General features: G+C 40.3%; 1 protein-coding gene across 1 annotated transcript in view; it reads right to left on the bottom strand.

Annotated features, from left to right (window-relative positions):
* Positions 1–19,412, bottom strand: part of exd1 (exonuclease 3'-5' domain containing 1) — a 37,640-nt gene that overhangs the window by 8,151 nt on the left and 10,077 nt on the right. Inside the window, exon 10 of the mRNA XM_079852615.1 lies at positions 9,397–9,579. Coding sequence (XP_079708741.1) covers positions 9,397–9,579 — 183 coding nt within the window. The remainder of the gene's footprint in view (positions 1–9,396; positions 9,580–19,412) is intronic.

Raw genomic sequence — 19,412 nt, 5'->3', positions numbered from 1 at the left:
TGTTTAATTTTTTGAAAAGGAAAAAGAAAATAATATTCTGGAATAATTGTTTTTGTTTTGTTGTTCTCAAAAAGCTAAAATATGGCTGATGACAAACTTAAAGAGCTTTGCGCAACTCGCAGAGGAAAACTTGGCGTGTGTACACGTAAAATGAATGAATTAAAGGAATTATTAAAAGGTGGAGATATTGAAGCCGTTGACACAGGCATTGAACATCTCCATGTGGCATTGGATGAATTTAAAGATGTGCATCAGTCTGTGCAAGTGCTGTATGAGGAAGAGGAAAAGAAAAGTGACAATGATGATTGGTACCAACCAAAGATGCAAACCTTTGAAACATTTTTGAATGAGGTAGAAATGTGGAAGAGTGCTCAAAGCTATGAACCCCAAACTGTGGTGTCTCCTCTGGACAGTATATCCATTGTGGCAGCACGTGCCAGTAAAGTAGAACATTCACGTTCTGGTGCCAGTGTTGCCTCAAAATCTTCGTCAGTGTCTTCCGCACGTTTAAAAGCTGAAGCTGAAAAGGCAGCTCTATTGCAACGGACTGAAGGACTGAAGAAAAAACACGCCTTGGAAATGGAAAGAATTAAAGTGCAAAATGCAATGGAAAGAGTTGAACTTGAAACAGAGTTGGCTGCAGCTAATGCAAAGGTGCGAGTGTTACGGAGCATTGATGCTGAATCTATGAACTCTAAACTCATATCGACAGAAGTTTCAGAATTGCCAGGAGATGGCATGAATGCGTATCTGGAGAGCAAGTATGACAGAATCAAGGAACATGTTCATCCAGAACCCTCACCAGTGGAATATGCCAGAATCTCTACTGTTCCCAAAACACCATTGCAAAAGGTTTTAACACAGGATACAAGACCACGGAGGTCACAAAGGCCTGTTCAGACCTTACAGTTGAATCCGACCAGTCAAGCATCTGCAGGTACTTCCTTTCCACATGCCCCTTTAAGCTCAGATACCAGCAACCTAGGTACTGTTGCTGATCTTATTGCACAGCAACAGAAAATGACTTTACTTCCAACTAGGCATCTACCCATGTTTAACGGTGAACCTCTGAACTTCAGACCATTTATGCAGGCATTCGAACACTGTATTGAGAACAACACCAGCAATAGCCAAGACAGACTGTATTACCTTGAACAATACACCTCTGGCCAACCTAAGGAGCTGGTCAGAAGTTGCCTTCATATGGATGCAGATAGAGGGTATGCAGAGGCAAAACGGCTATTGGAACTTCATTTTGGAGATGAATTTAAAATTACTAATGCTTATATGGATAAAGCCTTAAATTGGAATAATATTCCATCAGACAATGGAGAAGCTCTGTACAGTTATGCTCTTTTCCTCCGTGGATGCTGTAATGTAATGCGTACCTTAAGGTACATGGATGAGCTGAACCTTCCATTAAACCTGAGGCTTCTGATCTCCAAGGTGCCTTACAAAGTGAAAGAAAAATGGAGATCACACGCTTTTGACATCAGGGAACGAACAGGAGCAAGAGCCACGTTTGCCGATCTTGTCCTCTTTCTGGAAAGGCAGGTCAGGATTCTACAAGACCCAGTCTTTGGTAACCTCCAAGACAGCTCCTCAAACAGAAGGTCACCAAAAATAGCTGCTAACAGTAGCAAGCCACTGAGTTCCATGCAGAAGAGCAGAGGGAGCAGTTTCGCCACAACAGTAGCAGTTGCGCCAAAGAACAACACAGAGAGCACAATGCAAGTATCCAATATACCCAAAAACAGTTCACCAAAATTCTGTCCTGCCTGTAATGGTGAGCATGAGATTGTGTCATGTCAAGAGCTGATGAAGAAGTCTCACAACGCACGAGTTGAGCTGCTAAAGACTAAAGGTGTCTGCTTTGGTTGTCTTGCTAAAGGACACATGAGTTTGACTTGCAAAAATAGACAAACCTGTTCAATTTGTTCAAAATTACATCCCACTATCTTGCATATACCTCAAAATGTAACGAAAGAGCAGAGTAATGCATGTCCTTCAGACAAAAGGGCAGTGAGCAGTGGGTTGGTTTCAATGAAAACAGAGGCACTTGAATGTAGTGATAAACATTGTACACTTGCAATAATACCAGTTCAAGTCAAAATGAGTAATTCAAATCATGTAGTCCAGACATACGCTTTTCCTTGACACAGGGAGTTCCGCAACCTTTTGCACAGAACAACTTAGGAAGAACTTGAATGCTAATGGGAAACATCAACAAATACTTCTGCGCACTATGGGGCAAAATAAATCTGTTAACAGCCTGGTAGTCAAGGGCCTGGAAGTGTGTAGCTTGAAAGGAAAGGAATTCATAAAATTACCTGAAGTTTACACTCAGCAGGAAATTCCAGTCAACAGGGAACATATCCCCAGACGAGAAGATATTCGAAAATGGCCTTATCTTCAAGATGTTGATATTCCCAACATTAATGCTGGGATTGACCTTCTGATTGGGATTAATGCACCCAAATTGATGGAACCTTGGAGAATTATCAATAGCCAGGGTAATGGACCCTTTGCTGTTAAAACACTTCTAGGTTGGGTGGTGAATGGACTTCTCCATACTGAGGATGCATGCATCAACAAGCAAGGTCAGAAATATGTTCATGCACATCGGATTTCTGTTGATAACCTGAGTGAACTTTTGATTCAGCAATACAATCATGATTTCCCAGAAAAGAGTTTTGAGGAAAAGAAACAAATGTCGGTGGAAGACCACAAATTCATGCAGATAATGGACAGCTCTGTTGAAATAGTGGATGGACATTATCAATTGCCTTTGCCATTCAAGAAGGATAATCCTATGATGCCAAACAACCGTCACATGGCAGAGCAACGAGCATTGTCTTTAAAAAGAAAGTTTCAAAGGAATAGTGACTTTCATAATGAGTATAAGGCATTTATGGAAAAGGTCCTATCATGCAGACATGCTGAACTTGTACCCCAAGACCAGTTGATGCAGGAAAATGGAAAAGTGTGGTATATTCCACACCATGGTGTGTTTCACCCAAAGAAGGGGAGCTTGCGTGTGGTATTTGACTGCTCTGCAGCTTATCAGGGTGCCTCACTGAACACTGAACTCATTCAAGGTCCCAATCTTACAAACAGCTTAATTGGGGTCTTAGTCCGCTTTCGTCTTGACAACATTGCTATCATGGCTGATGTGGAGAAAATGTACTATCAAGTAAAGGTCCCATCTCATCATGTGAACTTCTTGCGCTTCCTTTGGTGGCCAAATGGGGACGTCAGTCAGCCACTGAAAGAATACAGGATGATTGTACATCTTTTTGGCGCAACATCATCAAGCTAGCTGTGCAAGTTATGCTTTAAGGAGGACAGCTGAGGATAACAAGGGGTGCTTCTCAGCTGATGCAACTAGCACAGTCAAGAACAACTTCTATGTGAATGATTTGTTGAAGGCGGTGGACACAGAGGGCCATGCCATTGGACTTTGTAAAGAGCTGAAATTACTCTGTGCAACTGGAGGCTTTAAGTTGACCAAATGGATTAGTAACAACAGAGCTGTATTGGCCTCCATTCCAGAGCCTGAGAGGGCCAAGGACATAAAGAATCTTGACCTTGACATAGAAGATTTGCCAGTTGAAAGAGCTCTCGGTGTGCAATGGTGTGTTAAGGAAGACACTTTCACATTCCAGGTGACCATAAAGGAGCGTCCATGCACCAGACGTGGGATTCTGTCCATGGTCAGTTCTATATATGACCCACTTGGATTCCTTGCACCTCTCACCTTTCCGGCAAAACACATCTTGCAAGAGTTATGCAAGCAGAACATTGGATGGGATGAAGAATTGCCAGAGGTCCACGCTCAAGCTTGGAACCAATGGTGGCAAGATCTTCCAAGAGTGAGGGAGTTCAAGGTCAACCGATGCCTTGTACCAAACAACTTTGGAGATGTCAAAACAGCACAGATGCATCACTTCTGCGATGCGAGTGACCTTGGGTATGGAACAGTTACCTATCTCAGGCTGTCTAGCAGCAACAAGGTTCATGTCACCTTTATAATGGGAAAGGCCCGAGTTGCTCCTTTAAAACTGATGACCACACCACGAATGGAGCTCACTGCTGCAGTTTTGGCCGTACGAATGGACAAGATGCTATCTGAGGAGTTGCATATGGAATTGGAAAAGTCTCTGTTTTGGACAGATAGCATGACTGTTCTAAGGTACATCCGGAATGAAAGCAGAAGATTCCTAACTTTTGTGGCAAACCGTGTTAATGTCATCAGAAGTGAGTCCGATGTCTCCCAATGGAAGTATATAGGCACAAAACTCAATCCCGCTGATTACGCCTCCCGGGGACTACATGTCAACACATTCTTGAAAAGAACAACATGGATAAGTGGCCCAGACTTTCTGAAGGAACCATCTCATTGCTGGCCAGAGCTTCCTTCCGAACCCATTCTCTCTCAAGATGACCCTGAATTAAGAAAAGGAGTTGTCACTGTCAATGTTGCTGTGAAGGAAAACTGTGACGCCACTACTTACCTCATGAATTATTTCTCAACTTGGGTGAGGCTCAAGAAAGCTGTGGCATGGTTCCTGAGGTTCAAGTCTGTTCTGTTGAAATTATGTAAGAATGGCAAGAAAGATCTAAACAGACATACCATGACCACAAGAAAAGGAAAACATGAAAAGACAGGTCCAAATGTTCTGTCAATCAGTGATCTAGAGGATGCTGAGGTCGCAATCTTGCAGTTTTGCCAAAGGCAGGGATTCCCACAAGAAATAGCCTGTTTGCAGAAAGGCATGCAAAATGTAAACAGAAACAGCTCCATCTACAGGTTGGATCCTCTTGTGGACAGTGGTATCTTAAGGGTTGGTGGGCGTCTGAGTAAAATGGCAATGCCCATTGAGCAGAAACACCCTGCTATTCTCCCTAAGGACCATCACGTTTCCAAACTCTTACTTCAGCACATCCATCAAGAAGTTGGACACAGTGGAAGAAATTTCATGCTCTCCAAACTCAGACAAAGATATTGGATTCCTTGCGCCAACACTCTGGCCAGAAAGGTAGTTTATGAATGCACCAGATGCAGAAGAGTCAAGTTGAGTGCAGGTGAACAGAAAATGGCAGACTTGCCAGTTGACAGGTTGACCCCTGGCCTTCCGCCCTTCACGCATGTAGGGGTTGATTATTTTGGGCCATTAGAGGTAAAACGAGGCCGCAGCATTGTAAAACGGTACGGCGTGATTTTCACATGTCTTACCAGCCGTGCTATACACTTGGAGGTTGCACATTCATTTGATACTGACTCTTGCATTCATGCATTCAGACGTTTCATTGCCAGAAGAGGACCAGTGTCTGAGTTGCGATCAGATAATGGAACAAACTTTGTTGCAACTGAAAAGGAACTAAAAGAGTCCTTGAAATCTTGGAACATGCAACAAATTGAAAAAAGTCTGCTCCAAAAGGGAGTGAAATGGACATTTAACCCTCCCCATGGTGCCCATTATGGAGGGATATGGGAGAGGTTGATTCGCATGATCAAAACGACGTTACGGTCAGTCACCAGCCAGCAGTATCTGGATGATGAAGGCCTTCAGACAGTAATGTGTGAGGTTGAGGCCATTCTCAATAGCCGTCCACTCACGACTGTTTCTGACAACCCAAATGACTTGGAGCTGTTAACGCCTAATCATTTACTGCAGCTTAAGGTGCAGCCTGCTCTACCACCGGGTTTGTTCGTGAAAGAAGATCTTTACACCAGACATCGTTGGAGACAGATCCAGTACATTGCCGACTTATTTTGGAAACGCTGGGTCCAAGAGTACCTCCCTCTTCTGCAAACACGGCAAAAATGGTCTCGTGTCAGACGCAACTTCTGTCCAGGAGACGTCGTACTAGTAGCCGACAGCACAGCACCAAGAGGATGCTAGCTAGAGTCACTGAAGCCCTCCCTGACTCCAAAGGCTTGGTCCGCAGTGTACGGCTTCAAACCAAAACAAGCCAGCTTGAAAGACCTATCAGTAAGATCTGCTTGTTAGTAGAAGGCCAGCAATCTAAAGCTGAGTGAGACCTGAATGAACTTGCGCACGTGCACACACTGTCATACAGATACATACACTGAATCGCTGCACTCATTTATTCTTGTAAATAATGCATAATGAGTTTAAGGGAATAATATATGGCTCCTTGGAAAATTACATTTAGTTAGTTATAGCTTGCTTCCTGCAATAGCTATAAGGGGCCGGCTATGTAGGAGCCGTTTTGAGTTTAATCTAAATTGTTGTGCTATTGGAGCACTGGTATATTTTGTTTGATTTAGGGTCCTTTATTTTGTAGGGACTTTTAGTTTGACGGTCGGTGAGAATGTTTGAAGATAAAGATGGCCACCTCTCACCTTTCTAAAACAAAAAAGAACAAGGAAGCTGTTGGAACGTAATAAGCATACAGTTCTTTACATCACTACTGAATCGCTACTGAATCGCTATTGAATCGCTATTGAATCACTATTGAACAGTATTTAGACATTATTTTTGATATTAAGTTGTGCCTTTTTTAACCACCATTTTTCAACCACTTACCAATCGTTTGTTGGATTACTGGAGTCCATGCTTTGTCTGCTACTACCAACCTACTTACCTGCCTGCTGCCTGCTTTGCTTTGCTTTGCTTTGCTTTGCTTACCTGCCTTGCTCTGCATACCTGCCCTGTTTACCTATCTGCTGGAATACCATCTCATCCACCTCAAAAAAGGTACAATTTAAGTTTAACTGTGTTGGATAGCTTGTCAAAGAAGCTAAGCAATACGTCTCAGCTAAGAGTGGTCCGCCACTACACTAACTAAATATACATGTACAACATGAGGATGTTTTTATGCTCAATTATATTAACCCAGCATAATATAAAAGTAGGCTAGTATTAGTGTTCACACTAACATGACGAATATTATAATGTTTAGACCAGTGTTTACTTTGATACCGTGTTTGTGGATATCTGCTCAAACGTAGATATGTAAAATGTGGTAATATTGTTTCATAGTTTGGAGCGGCTCGATCGGTTCAGTAAATGTTCTACTATGCGTTTGAAAAGCAAGACGCACCAAACATTAGGCTTCATGTTTTTACTCCAATCTCATTTTATAACGTCATAATGTATGAAAACATTTGAAGTAACATGATAATCCATATATTTTTCTCTAGTGTAGTGTTACTGAAGTGTTCCTTTACAATGGTTTATGTTTATAGGCCGCCTGCATTTCTCCCCATAAAGTTTAAGTTTTCTGTAAAAGTAAAAATAATTATTACCGTTATTATTATTTTATGCAGCCCTACAAGTATACGCCTACAAGACACAACAAACCTGGTGTTCATTATATATATATATATATATATATATATATATATATATATATATATATATATATATATATATATATATATATATATATATATATATATATATATATTAGAGGTGGGCATAGATTAATTTTTTTAATCTAGATTAATCTAGATTAAAATGGCTCATTTGAATTCTGCCGAAGGCATTCAGAATATGTGTGCTACCCAAATAATGACTATAAAAGTAAGTCTTTGAGAACGGGTTTCTGGGCGATGGGCGATATGGCCTAAAATCCATATTGTGATATACATTGCAGCCTCTTGTGATAACGATATATATTATAATTTTTCATTTCATTTCGTTTATTTGGTTTATCAATAACAAATATACAATAACAAATATTCAACTCATCATATACATAACTTTTGATTAAACCAAAGGGTATAGGCTGAAGCTCAAGGCTTATTAACGCCTATCCCTCTCAATTTTCACAAACAGTCAAACAGTGCTCAATTCTCTTGAAAAAGTCATAGAAATTGATTACCCAAAACTTATCTATATGAAAGTATCATCTTGTTTCTTAGGAGCCTTTTAAATCCACTTATTGTTGGTGTCAATTTAAGGTCTATATGCAAACAATTCCATAAATTCACTCCTTTTACAGAGATAGTTCTGCATCTAATATTTGTTCGTACCTTCAGTTTTTTAAACAAACATGTTCCTTTTAACTCATACTTACAATAACGTTTCTCAAACATACTCAAAATTTTATCAGGCAGCATTTTATAATATGCTTTATACATTGTCAATGTAACCTTGTAATCCACTAAATCATAGAATTTTAAAATGTTTAATTTTAAAAATAAATCATTTGTATGATCCCTATATTGTGATCTTGTGATGATAATAAAACCATTTCAGAACAGGTTACACAGACCCTGCTAAACAACTGCTAAATGTTTTTTTTTTTTTTTTTTTTAAAGGGTGTATGTAGTTTTGAGAACATATTGTGCAAAACTGTAAGTATACAACATAATTTTGCATTTTACAACAAACCTTTCTTTCACTTTCAAAACCAAAGCTTTCACTTTCAGCAGTTTACTTAAGATGACGACGAATTATGATGCGTTGCAGCCGGGTTTACCTCGCGGCCGCGGGTAGATTGCGTCATCATAGCTTGTGTAGTATAGAGGCAGCTCCCAACCCAACTTTGAGAATAGATTAACGGCGATATTTTTTTTATCGCGCGATAAGAGTCTCGCGTTAACGCAGCACGTTAACGCCGATAACGGCCCACCACTAATATATATATATATATATATATATATATATATATATATATATATATATATATATATATATATATATATATATATATATATATATATATATATATATATATATATATATATATAATATATATATATATATCTTTTGTAAATTGTAAAATCGCAATTTTAACCAGAAATATCACAATTAGATTTTTCCCCCAAATCATGCAGCTGTTGCTCCTGATATCAGCGTGTTCACAGTAGTTTTGTTGTTGTTGTCCTGCTGACTTCAACATTCACATGAGGCTCTGTACATGAACATGGTAAAATGAAACTGCAAACACCTTGGAAATGACAGGTATGTTGAACAGGAACTGTTTCAGGAATGGCACAAAGTGTGCGACTGTTCAAGTCTCTGTCTTTAGATGAGTGTGTTCAATAATGTGCTTTTTGTCCTTTGTTGTGTATCTTTGGATTATGTTGTGTTGTAAATAAATCCAAACAATCAAAAAGCCATTCTGTTAAGCTCTCTTCATTCTTTGTTCTAGTTCCCTCACAGTGCCACCAGATAGGGCCATTATGGGCGAGTCTTTGTCTTTCTCAGGTGTGAAACATCAATATTCATGATGATTCACGCCTCCTCGCATACAGCTTTCTTACACAAAACATGTCTTACACATTTAAAGGCTTCTACTTAAAGGATTCTGACCTGGTGTAAGAGCAGGGACTGGTTGTGGTACTTATGTGTGTGTGTCCACCAGAAGGGTGTAGTCTCGTGTGTGTGTGTGTGTGTTTGTGTGTGTGTGTGTTCTGACCTGCTGGAAGTGAAGAGACTGGTCGTGGCCGCTGCTCATGTGTGTGTCCACCAGAAGGGTGTAGTCGGCCATGAGGGCGTCCAGTAGGAGCAGGCGCAGCGGCAGAAGGTGGCGCACGGACGAGGCCATGGCACTCATCAGCACAGGAGGACACGGGCGGAGGTACCACACCTCAGGACACTCCTGAGGACCAGAGCAGTGTGTTCAGTGACGCCAACACACACATCTGTGTAGAACTAGCACAACACAAGTAGCAGTGCACTGGCGAGAGCTGCGAAATACATCAGCACTGAACAAATCAGCACGAGGGCAAGTCTAAGAACAAAACAAGTCAGAAAACACAACGACAAGTCATACAAATCAGAAGAGGTGGTGTATTCATATCAGAAGAGGTGGTGTATTCATATCAGAAGAGGTGGTGTATTCATATCAGAAGAGGTGGTGTATTCATATCAGAAGAGGTGGTGTATTCATATCAGAAGAGGTGGTGTATTTGTGAAAGGGACACTTACAGCCAGGGCCTTAATTAACACTCCACAAGTGCAAAAATCGGCGTTTGGCGAGTGTATGAAACCGTCAGTTGCCAGTAACAATTTTTTGATTTCTAACAAATGCAATGTTGTGATAGCATGAACGCCGCTCTGTAGAGCTGACGGGTCAGTGCTGCATCATCACGAAGGGTTCAGCCTTTCCGATGTAAATATTCGAGCGCTGGAACACGCGAGAGGGAAGTCGTTACTCGCGCGCTGTGTGGGAAGTTCAACATCGGAAGCTCGCGCCCTGAAACCTTCGTCTCTCAGAAAGAGTTCAGCTCTCTCAGGCCTTCCTGCGCTTGGACAAACACACTCAATTCTCAGAGCGTCTCCAAGTACACACTCGTCTTAAGTAAACGCAAACACAAAACGTGTGATCCGTGCGTGCATTCAGTCTTAAAGTGACAGCAGCCTAATACTCCTGCTACTGTCTGCGTTTTAATGTTAGCCAAACAACAGAAGACAGAGAACACACACACTCTCTGCTCTTCAACCTGTGAAGACTATGCAGTGTTACTTCTTTCATTAATTTATTCAGTTTTGGTTCCTGACAACTATTAGAGTTAATGAAGTTATTATTTATTTGTGCAAAATTTGATTGTTCTTATTTTATTACTGACTGTTTAAATGTCTTTAAAAATGTAGGCCATTCAATGTATATTAGTTAAGACAGCAGTTTTAGCTGTGGTATCTGGAATAGCGGGATACGGTACGGTACGATACGCAATTATTACGGTTTGGACCGTCAGGAGTTGTGAGTGGCACCAGAGGACCGCACTGTAGCACTGCTGTGGGACGCTCCCGTCGGGGTCCGATCAGCCGGTGCTGAAGGGCGGAGCTGGACTCACTGCCGAACCCTGATTGGTTGACAGAGAACTGTCACTTGCGTGTGGGGAATGACATCACAAGAGGAGCCGTTTGCAGCCTTTGCTCAGCGCTGGTCTTCCTGTGACGAACACGAGCTGAGAAGCAAGAGCAAGATCTGCTGTGCCCTCCACTGTTGCTCAGCGCGTCACGCTCTTCTTCACTTCTCTCCGGCATGCACCACGCCCGACACCAGCCGGATCAGGGTTTTCCGTCCGGAATAGTGCTGTATTAATACTAATGTAAGTTAATACTGTACATTAGGGCTGTGCAATATTGACAAAAACTCATATCTCGATATTTTCAAAGCTTTTGTTGATAATAATCAGATATTTTGCTGAGTGTGTGTGTGCGCTGGTACCACGGCTGGTTTATGCTGGTTTATACACACACACACACACTCACACACACTCACACACACAGTGGTGTAGTCTAGTTTTTTGTAGTGAGTATACTCTAATATAACACCCCCAGCGCCGCATACTCACCCATCCCAGAGCGTCACCCCATAAGCACCACCACACTCACTAATGCATACAGTATGCATCGACATGTAATTGAGAGCATTATGAAATACTAAGTGTTATCAACATGTCAATTTATTATAAGCAACACAAGACTTTAACAGGCAATGACATTTACAGCTGGGGAGACTGGACTGATTTTCTACTGTTTAGTGTTAATCACCATCTAACTCAGTCAGTTAAGAGCTACCTTTAGCCTTAGATGTTATATGAATACGGTCCTTGAAGCACAGGTTTTATCAGCTGACAATTTTCAACAATTTTTTTTTTAAAGCATTATAGGCACAAATACAAATTTACTTTTAGAAATGGTGTTTTTGAAAAAAAAATTATTTTAAAATACATTTTACTGTGCAATTTCTTTCTAATTAATTTGAGTTAGACCGAACTTTTATTTTGGTGGGTTGTAGACATTTGAGTTTCTGTGTGTTTTAATAAACTATTATTATTATTATTATTATTATTATTATTATTATTATTATTATTATTATTATTAGGCCTGAAGTATACTCTGTGCAATAGTAATATATTTCTGTTATAATTTCTTCAAGTTATACAGAACTTTTATTTTGACAGGTTGTCGTAAAGACATAACAGTTTCTGTGTGTATATGAAACGAATGAATGACGATAGTTTTATCAAATGAAATGGTGAAATTCTCATCAAGTGACTCTCATAGCAGCTCTGCGATGAAATGCACATGTGTAGCTTACATCATGTCTCAATACAGTGAAACGCTGAAAACCCCACGAGCGTGAGTCACGCGTGCTTGTGTGTGTGTGTGTGCTTGTGTGCTTGTGTGCGTGTGTGTGTGTGTGTGTGTGTGTGTGTGTGTGTGTGTGTGTGTGTGTGTGTGTAGTGGAGCACACACTTGAGCGCTCATTCCCAGAGACGCGTAGAACAATTGCAGTCTCTTTTAGCTTTAATATTCATAGACACTAGTCCATATCGAGATTTGATTCATTGTACAGCCCTACTTTTGATTTATTCATTCAAAAATAGCCAAATTCCGTGACGTTCTGCTTTATATAGCAAGTTCCATTTGTGACTGGATTCCGCGATTCGATCCGTCGCTTCGCAAACACAGACGGGGTGAATTTATGAATGAAAGTGTGAAAGTTCTGACACAAAACGAAGTTGATACGTATCCTCACGCTTTTTTTAAGTGGGTATACGCAAATCCTTGGCCTTTTCTAGTGGGTATACGGCGTATACCTGCGTATCACGTAGACTACACCACTGCACACACACTCTCACACACACACTCTCACACACACACTCTCACACACACACACTCTCACACACACTCTCACACACACACACACTCTCACACACACACACTCACACACACACACTCACACACACACACTCACACACACACACTCACACACACACACTCACGGTCTCAGCCACTCGAGAGCGTGTGCACAAGACTGTCCCCTGTCTGAGAATGCCAGAGCGCAGTGCCCTGAACACACACTAAACCCACACTATCAAGCATATCCCATCATGCATTATGTTTGCGAACTCACGTGAGATAGCGAGGAAAACATTCCATTGTAAGCTATAATAAATTCTATATTACATTTAATTTGGTAGTAAAACACAAGTTTTGCACATGTTACCGGTGCAGATATGAGGCAATGTGTATTGTGTTTTGTTCGTTGCATAGCAACTGTAACCGAACAAACATTTAGAAGTTTATTTTAAAATGCAAAGTATTGAAAATAAAATAAAGCTCTGTAAACACATTTTTTGCAGCATTATAAGTGTGTCCCATTGGGTAATCAAATGTTCTACACACACACACACACACACTTGAGAACTAGGGCCAAATACAGGAAGTACGTCACAGAAGTAGATGCGTGGTCAGGTGTGTGTTTGTACAGGCATATGTAGTATAACATCATCATCTCCCAGCTCTAGCCATAGCAGCCTGGTGGGCGTGGCCTCAGATGGCAGCATGCCCAGTGCATTATGGGTGCTGAAGGTTTCCTCCCTATTTGGCTAATAGGAAGACAACAGCCTATTTTCTCTAGTCTAGCCACACTGATGTAGGGATGGGTATCGTTAAGGTTTTAACGGCATTACTACTCTTACCGATACTCCTTATCGATCCGGTACTTTAACGGCATTCTTATCGGTTCTTTTTGTTATATTAAAAAAAATAAAAATAATGTAGAACATAATTAATATTGCTTTATATTTTGAAATGTTAAATAAATATCTATAGCAAAAGTAAAAGCAATGCTTTAACATAGGACACCAAATAGGACATAGGACACCAAAAACAAAGTACGAACACATGGTCTAACAAAAAAAAGTATACAATAAAACAAATTTTATACCCAATGCTTTAATTTCAGTAATGTCTACTGACGTTACTGTTCAGGAGTAATATGGGCTAAAAAGACACATAATAGAGTCAGATGTAAAATAACACTGCATAGTTTATCTTAGATAGTTTAAAGCTTATAAAAGCCAAAATTATTCATTCAAGAGCTGCGACTGATTTTCTCTTTGCCTTTTGTTGTTTGATTCACATTAATGGAGCAATCGTCAGCAGGTTTATTAGACTGCTGCCTCTTTAAGACCAAATGCAGATCTAATTATACGCATCATATTTTCTCCCAACTATTTACGTCCATTTAAGACATAAACTGTATTTAAGTGAAGCTTGTAAACTGCATTTAGCCAAGGCTGCAAAGTCGACTCTGTGTTTCAAATATGTGAGACCTATCACTTCTGCTACTAAAGATTGCTTTATCAATAATCTTCCTAATCAGTTTCATCATCTCAGCATCTCAGATAGCTTAGAAGAACTCGATATTGCGACAGAAACTTTTAACTCTCTCTTTTCCAGCACTTTAGACACAGTTGCTCCGTTGCGCTTAAAGAAGATTAAAGAAAATAGTCCAACGCCGTGGTACAACGAGCACACTCGGGCCCTTAAGAGAGCAGCCAGAGAGATGGAGCGCAACTGGAAGAAAACACAACTAGAGGTATTTCGCATTTCATGGAAGGAGAGCTCAATTACTTACAGAGAGGCTTTAAAAGCTGCTAGATCTGCTTATTTTTCAACCCTATTAGAAGAAAATAAACATAATCCTAGGTATTTATTTGAAACGGTGGCTAAACTAACGAAAAATAAAGCTTCAAGCCCAGAAGTTTCCAAGCAGCACAGCAGTAATGACTTTATGAACTTCTTCACTTATAAGATTGATAATATCAGGGACAAAATTATAACTATGCAACCGTCTACTACAGTATCGCATCAGGCAGTGCATTGTAGTCTCCCTGAGGAAAAATTTGATTCATTCATTGCTATAGGAGAGGAAGAATTTACTAAACTCATTAAATCATCTAAATCTACAACATGTATGTTAGACCCTATACCGACTAAGCTACTGAAAGAGATGCTTCCAGAGGTCACAGATCCTCTTCTTACTATCATTAATTCATCTTTGTCTCTAGGATACGTACCAAAAAACTTTAAGCTGGCTATGATTAAACCGCTTGTTAAAAAAACGCAACTTGATCCTACAGAATTAGTCAATTACAAGCCGATCTCGAATCTACCTTTTCTGTCAAAGATATTAGAAAAGGCAGTATCTTCACAACTGTGTTCCTTTCTTGAAAGAAATGATATCTGCGAGGATTTCCAGTCAGGATTTAGACCGTACCATAGTACTGAGACTGCTCTCGTTAGAGTCACAAATGATTTGCTCTTATCATCCGATCGTGGTTGTGTCTCACTATTAGTGTTACTTGATCTTAGTGCTGCATTTGACACTATCTACCACAACATTCTTTTAACTAGACTAGAAAACTATGTTGGCATTAGTGGAATTGCACTAGCATGGTTTAAATCATACTTATCTGACCGTTATCAGTTTGTAGCAGTAAATGAAGAGATGTCTCATCGATCACAAGTTCAGTATGGTGTACCACAAGGCTCAGTACTAGGACCGTTGCTGTTCACTCTGTACATGCTACCCTTAGGAGATATCATTAGGAAACATGGCATTAGCTTTCACTGTTATGCTGATGATACTCAGCTCTATATTTCTTCAAAACCTAACGAAACTTATCAATTCACAAAATTAACAGAATGCATAGCGGATATAAAAAATTGGATGACTCGTAATTTGCTACTTCTAAATTCGGAAAAAACAGAGATTCTAATTATTGGACAAAAAACTTCCTCACGTAATAACCTAGAATACTGTCTAACACTTGATGGCTGCTCTGTTAAGTCTTCGTCGTCGGTTAGGAACCTGGGTGTGCTCATTGGATTTGATACCAATCTTTCATTTGAAAGTCACGTGTCTAGTAGGGATGGCGAAAACTAAACATTTTCTTGACCGACCACTGAGCCTCATTAGCCGGTTGAAACCGGTTAACCGATTAGTTTAAAATATGCTACGCTATTTGAAATAACAGCCATTTCGAGCTGCGCCTGCAATTTTGCAACTCTGTCGCATCTCTCTGCCGCTCTGCCTCCCGCTCACACACACACTGCCTTGGCCGAAGACTCACTTTTTTTAAATCCCCTACAGCGCGAAACATGAGTCCCGCAAACGCGGCGCCGAGGAGCTTGTATGTAATCGGAGGACAAATGGCTCCTTAGTTTCGAAATGGTTTGGGTAACAGTTACAAGGTGATCGCGTTGAAAATAAAGGTGTTTGTCTAGCGTTAGAAGCTCATTTGAAACATTGCCGCGGCTCATTTAAGAAAATGACAGCTCCGAAGAGACGCCACTTTAGTTTGAGGTAGTACTAACAATAATAAAGAAAGATGATAGCACTGTATCACACAAGTTGCAACTTACATCTGTGTCATTCTTTTTGGTGAAATGGTCCCACACACTACTTTTCTTTGCACGCTTCATCCTGTCGTCTGCCCTGCAGCCGCGGCGCTACCCATTTTCTACTATGGTTTTGTATGTTTCTTCATTCAGATCTATTTGCGATCCATTCCATTCTAAACAAACAACGCAGTTTACATGCTTCTTCCTTGCTACATTATTCATTAAGATAATAATTAATAAATGCACGCACAATTATCAGTGAAATTATCATGCCTTTCAACTTATGTGTGCAAAATTCAGAATAAAATGAATGTGCAGCAATTTGTACAAAAAGAGTCCATTTGTCCAAGAGAGTGTTGTAGCCATTAAATAAGCTCATTTTAGTTTCATATTTGTTCAAATAAATTATAATGTTATTTTTTCATCTATGTTGTTGATTATGAAAAGTGAACAGCACGAGTAAGATAGGATGCGCAAATATAGCCTAGCAGACGATATAATCATGGAGGCGCCCGCGCGGTCACTTGCATTGCACGTGAACTGGAGCGCATCTCATCCTAACTTAACGAAACTCAGCGTATGCCTCACAGACATGAAATATATCTTAAGAAAGCTTGAAATGTCTTTTTAACAATTTAAAACAAAAAGAAATAGGCTACTCTCTGATTATGTAATCCATGATGTGCATTTCTCTCTATAGGCGCGTTCACTACGGAGATGGCGATCGTCAACTTCATCTTTACAGCTGTTGTTGCTGTTAATAAACTAAAAATAATAGGACTATAATTTTATTAAACAATAAATTAAATGAAAGTGTAATTGTGAGTGTAAAAAAATTCCTGTTTAAGTTTTTATTTTATTTTATTTTTTACCTATGCTAATTACGCATTAAATTCAGGTAGGCTACTGAGTCGCTGTCCTCAGTGCCGCAGAAAAGCGCTGAAACGGAGATGAAGGGGAACCCGTTTTTATTTTTTTATTTTTTGGCTTATTTTAACTGGCATATTAAGTTTTCTGGAGGCCCACCTACCATCAAAATCCTGGCGCCGCTAGTGCTGCCCTGGCTCTAACCTCGAGTGTTTTAGCCTGTAGCCTAGCCTTTACTTTTCGCAAACCTTGTGAGCGCGCGAACCCAAACGCTGTGACCTCGCGCCAAATGTTTTTACTGCTTTATTAAGTAGGCTACAAACAGGCGAGTTATGAAAAATTGAGTGTGAGGGATTTGTTCACCTTACACAAAAAGATCTTTGAATGATCTGGCTAACTGTAGTAGCGTTTAGTCCACTGTCTATAATAGCCTAATTTAGAGATCACTTCTTTTTTTTAACCGACTACCGACAGCTTTGATCGGTTAACGTTGATACGGTCAACCATCGGTCAAACGGTCATCGGTTAACATCCCTAGTGTCCAGTATCTGTAAAACTGCATTTTTCCATCTTAAAAATATCTCTAAATTACGCCATATGCTCTCATTGACAAATGCGGAACAGTTAGTTCATGCGTTCATGACCTCAAGGCTAGATTACTGTAATGCTCTACTGGGTGGTTGTCCTGCACGCTTAATAAACAAACTACAGCTGGTTCAAAACGCAGCAGCTCGAGTTCTTACCAGAACCAGGAAGTATGACCATATTAGCCCGGTTCTGTCAAAACTGCATTGGCTCCCTATTAAACATCGCATCAATTTTAAAATATTGCTGATCACTTACAAAGCACTGAATGGTTTAGCTCCGCAGTACTTGAGCGAGCTCTTAACGCATTATAGTCCGTCACGTCTATTACGATCTCTAAACTCCGGCCAGTTGATAATACCTAGAATATCTAAATCGACTGCTGGCGGTAGATCCTTCTCCTATTTAGCACCAAAACTCTGGAACAGTCTTCCTAACATTGTCCGGGAAGCAGACACACTCTGTCAGTTCAAAGCCAGATTAAAGACACATCTCTTTGACCTAGCATTCACATAATACATTATAGACTTCTATAATTTAATGTTAGGCTGCATAGATTAGGTCAGCTGGAACCGGGAACACTTCCCATAAATCCTGATGTACTCGTTACATCATGAGAAGAATGGCATCTACGCTAATTTTAGTGTCTGTGTTTATCCCGAGGTTTTCCTGCAGCCTGCCGGATCCGGGCCGTATCCAGATCTGATGAAGGACCTTCGCCTGGACCGATGACAACGCAGTGCTGAAGTGCCAACTAGTCTCTCCCTATGGAGGATCCCTTTCCCACTCTACAGATAAAGCGTTGTCGGGAAAACTCAATTCGCGTATCTACCCCGAAGTGACAAAATAAAATAAAATTCTGTATCAAATTTATAAGGAAACACCAGTAATTTGTTTAGGCTTGGCTTGTAGGGAATTACAAACCTGCGTATATTCAAACACACATAACTATAGACCCAGTTCTTAATGCGCATGTGAACGCCATCAGTGTTTCTCACAGGTTCGCGTTTAAAGTCTGTGTAGAGAGAATGGTGTCGTCTTAGCGGCCCCTAATTTAATAACAAATGACCGTTGCGACGGAAGCGAATCAATCATAACTAACTTTAGCTGGAAATTAACTTTATTAAAGAACCGATATAAAGCCAAAACAATCTCTGTTACCTTAAATTATACGTTTATCTCTGTAAAGCTGCTTTGAAACAATCTACATTGTTAAAAGCGCTATATAAATGAAGATGACTTGACTTGACTTGAATAAACTGTTTAAGTGAATCTCCAAGACGGCCATTTTGATATATTTGATCGTTTAGATGCACACATGAAGCCCAAAATATATGTTGCTTGTCTCGTTGCGGTGTGTTTCGGAGCACGCGCCGCGTTTGGAACAGCTTCTATTGCGTCAATTTTGCGTACTTTTAATATCAAACGCGTCCCGCAGTTTAGCAACAGTATAGACCACATTTTACAACAATCACCGATCGTGCAGATTCTGACGTTACGTTTGGGATTTAGGGAGAAATGACAGCGCACCGCTGTGAAGGGACGAAGTTGCGCTGGAGAGAATGCGGCTTTAGTTTTTAATGGTTATACCTCAAAAATCTTCTTTTTTATAATCATTGGAAGCCAAAATCTAAATCTAAAATAAAATTAGTTTAATATCAAAGATCTAAAGTGTAACCGTTTGAGTGTTTAGTTCTGTCCTCATCGTCACTCATTAAGCAGGGCTGTTGTGTTGTGCGCGCCGTGGCTCCGCGTGAAAGATCGCTCTCTCTCTCTCACACACACACACTCTCTCTCTCTCTCACACACACTCTCTCTCTCTCTCTCTCTCTC

This window comes from Squalius cephalus (genome assembly GCF_949319135.1).
Source record: "Squalius cephalus genome assembly, chromosome: 20".
Taxonomy (NCBI): Eukaryota; Metazoa; Chordata; class Actinopteri; order Cypriniformes; family Leuciscidae; genus Squalius; species Squalius cephalus.
The sequence above is the reverse complement of the archived record's forward strand: the minus strand, read 5'-3'. Positions and strand labels throughout refer to the sequence as shown.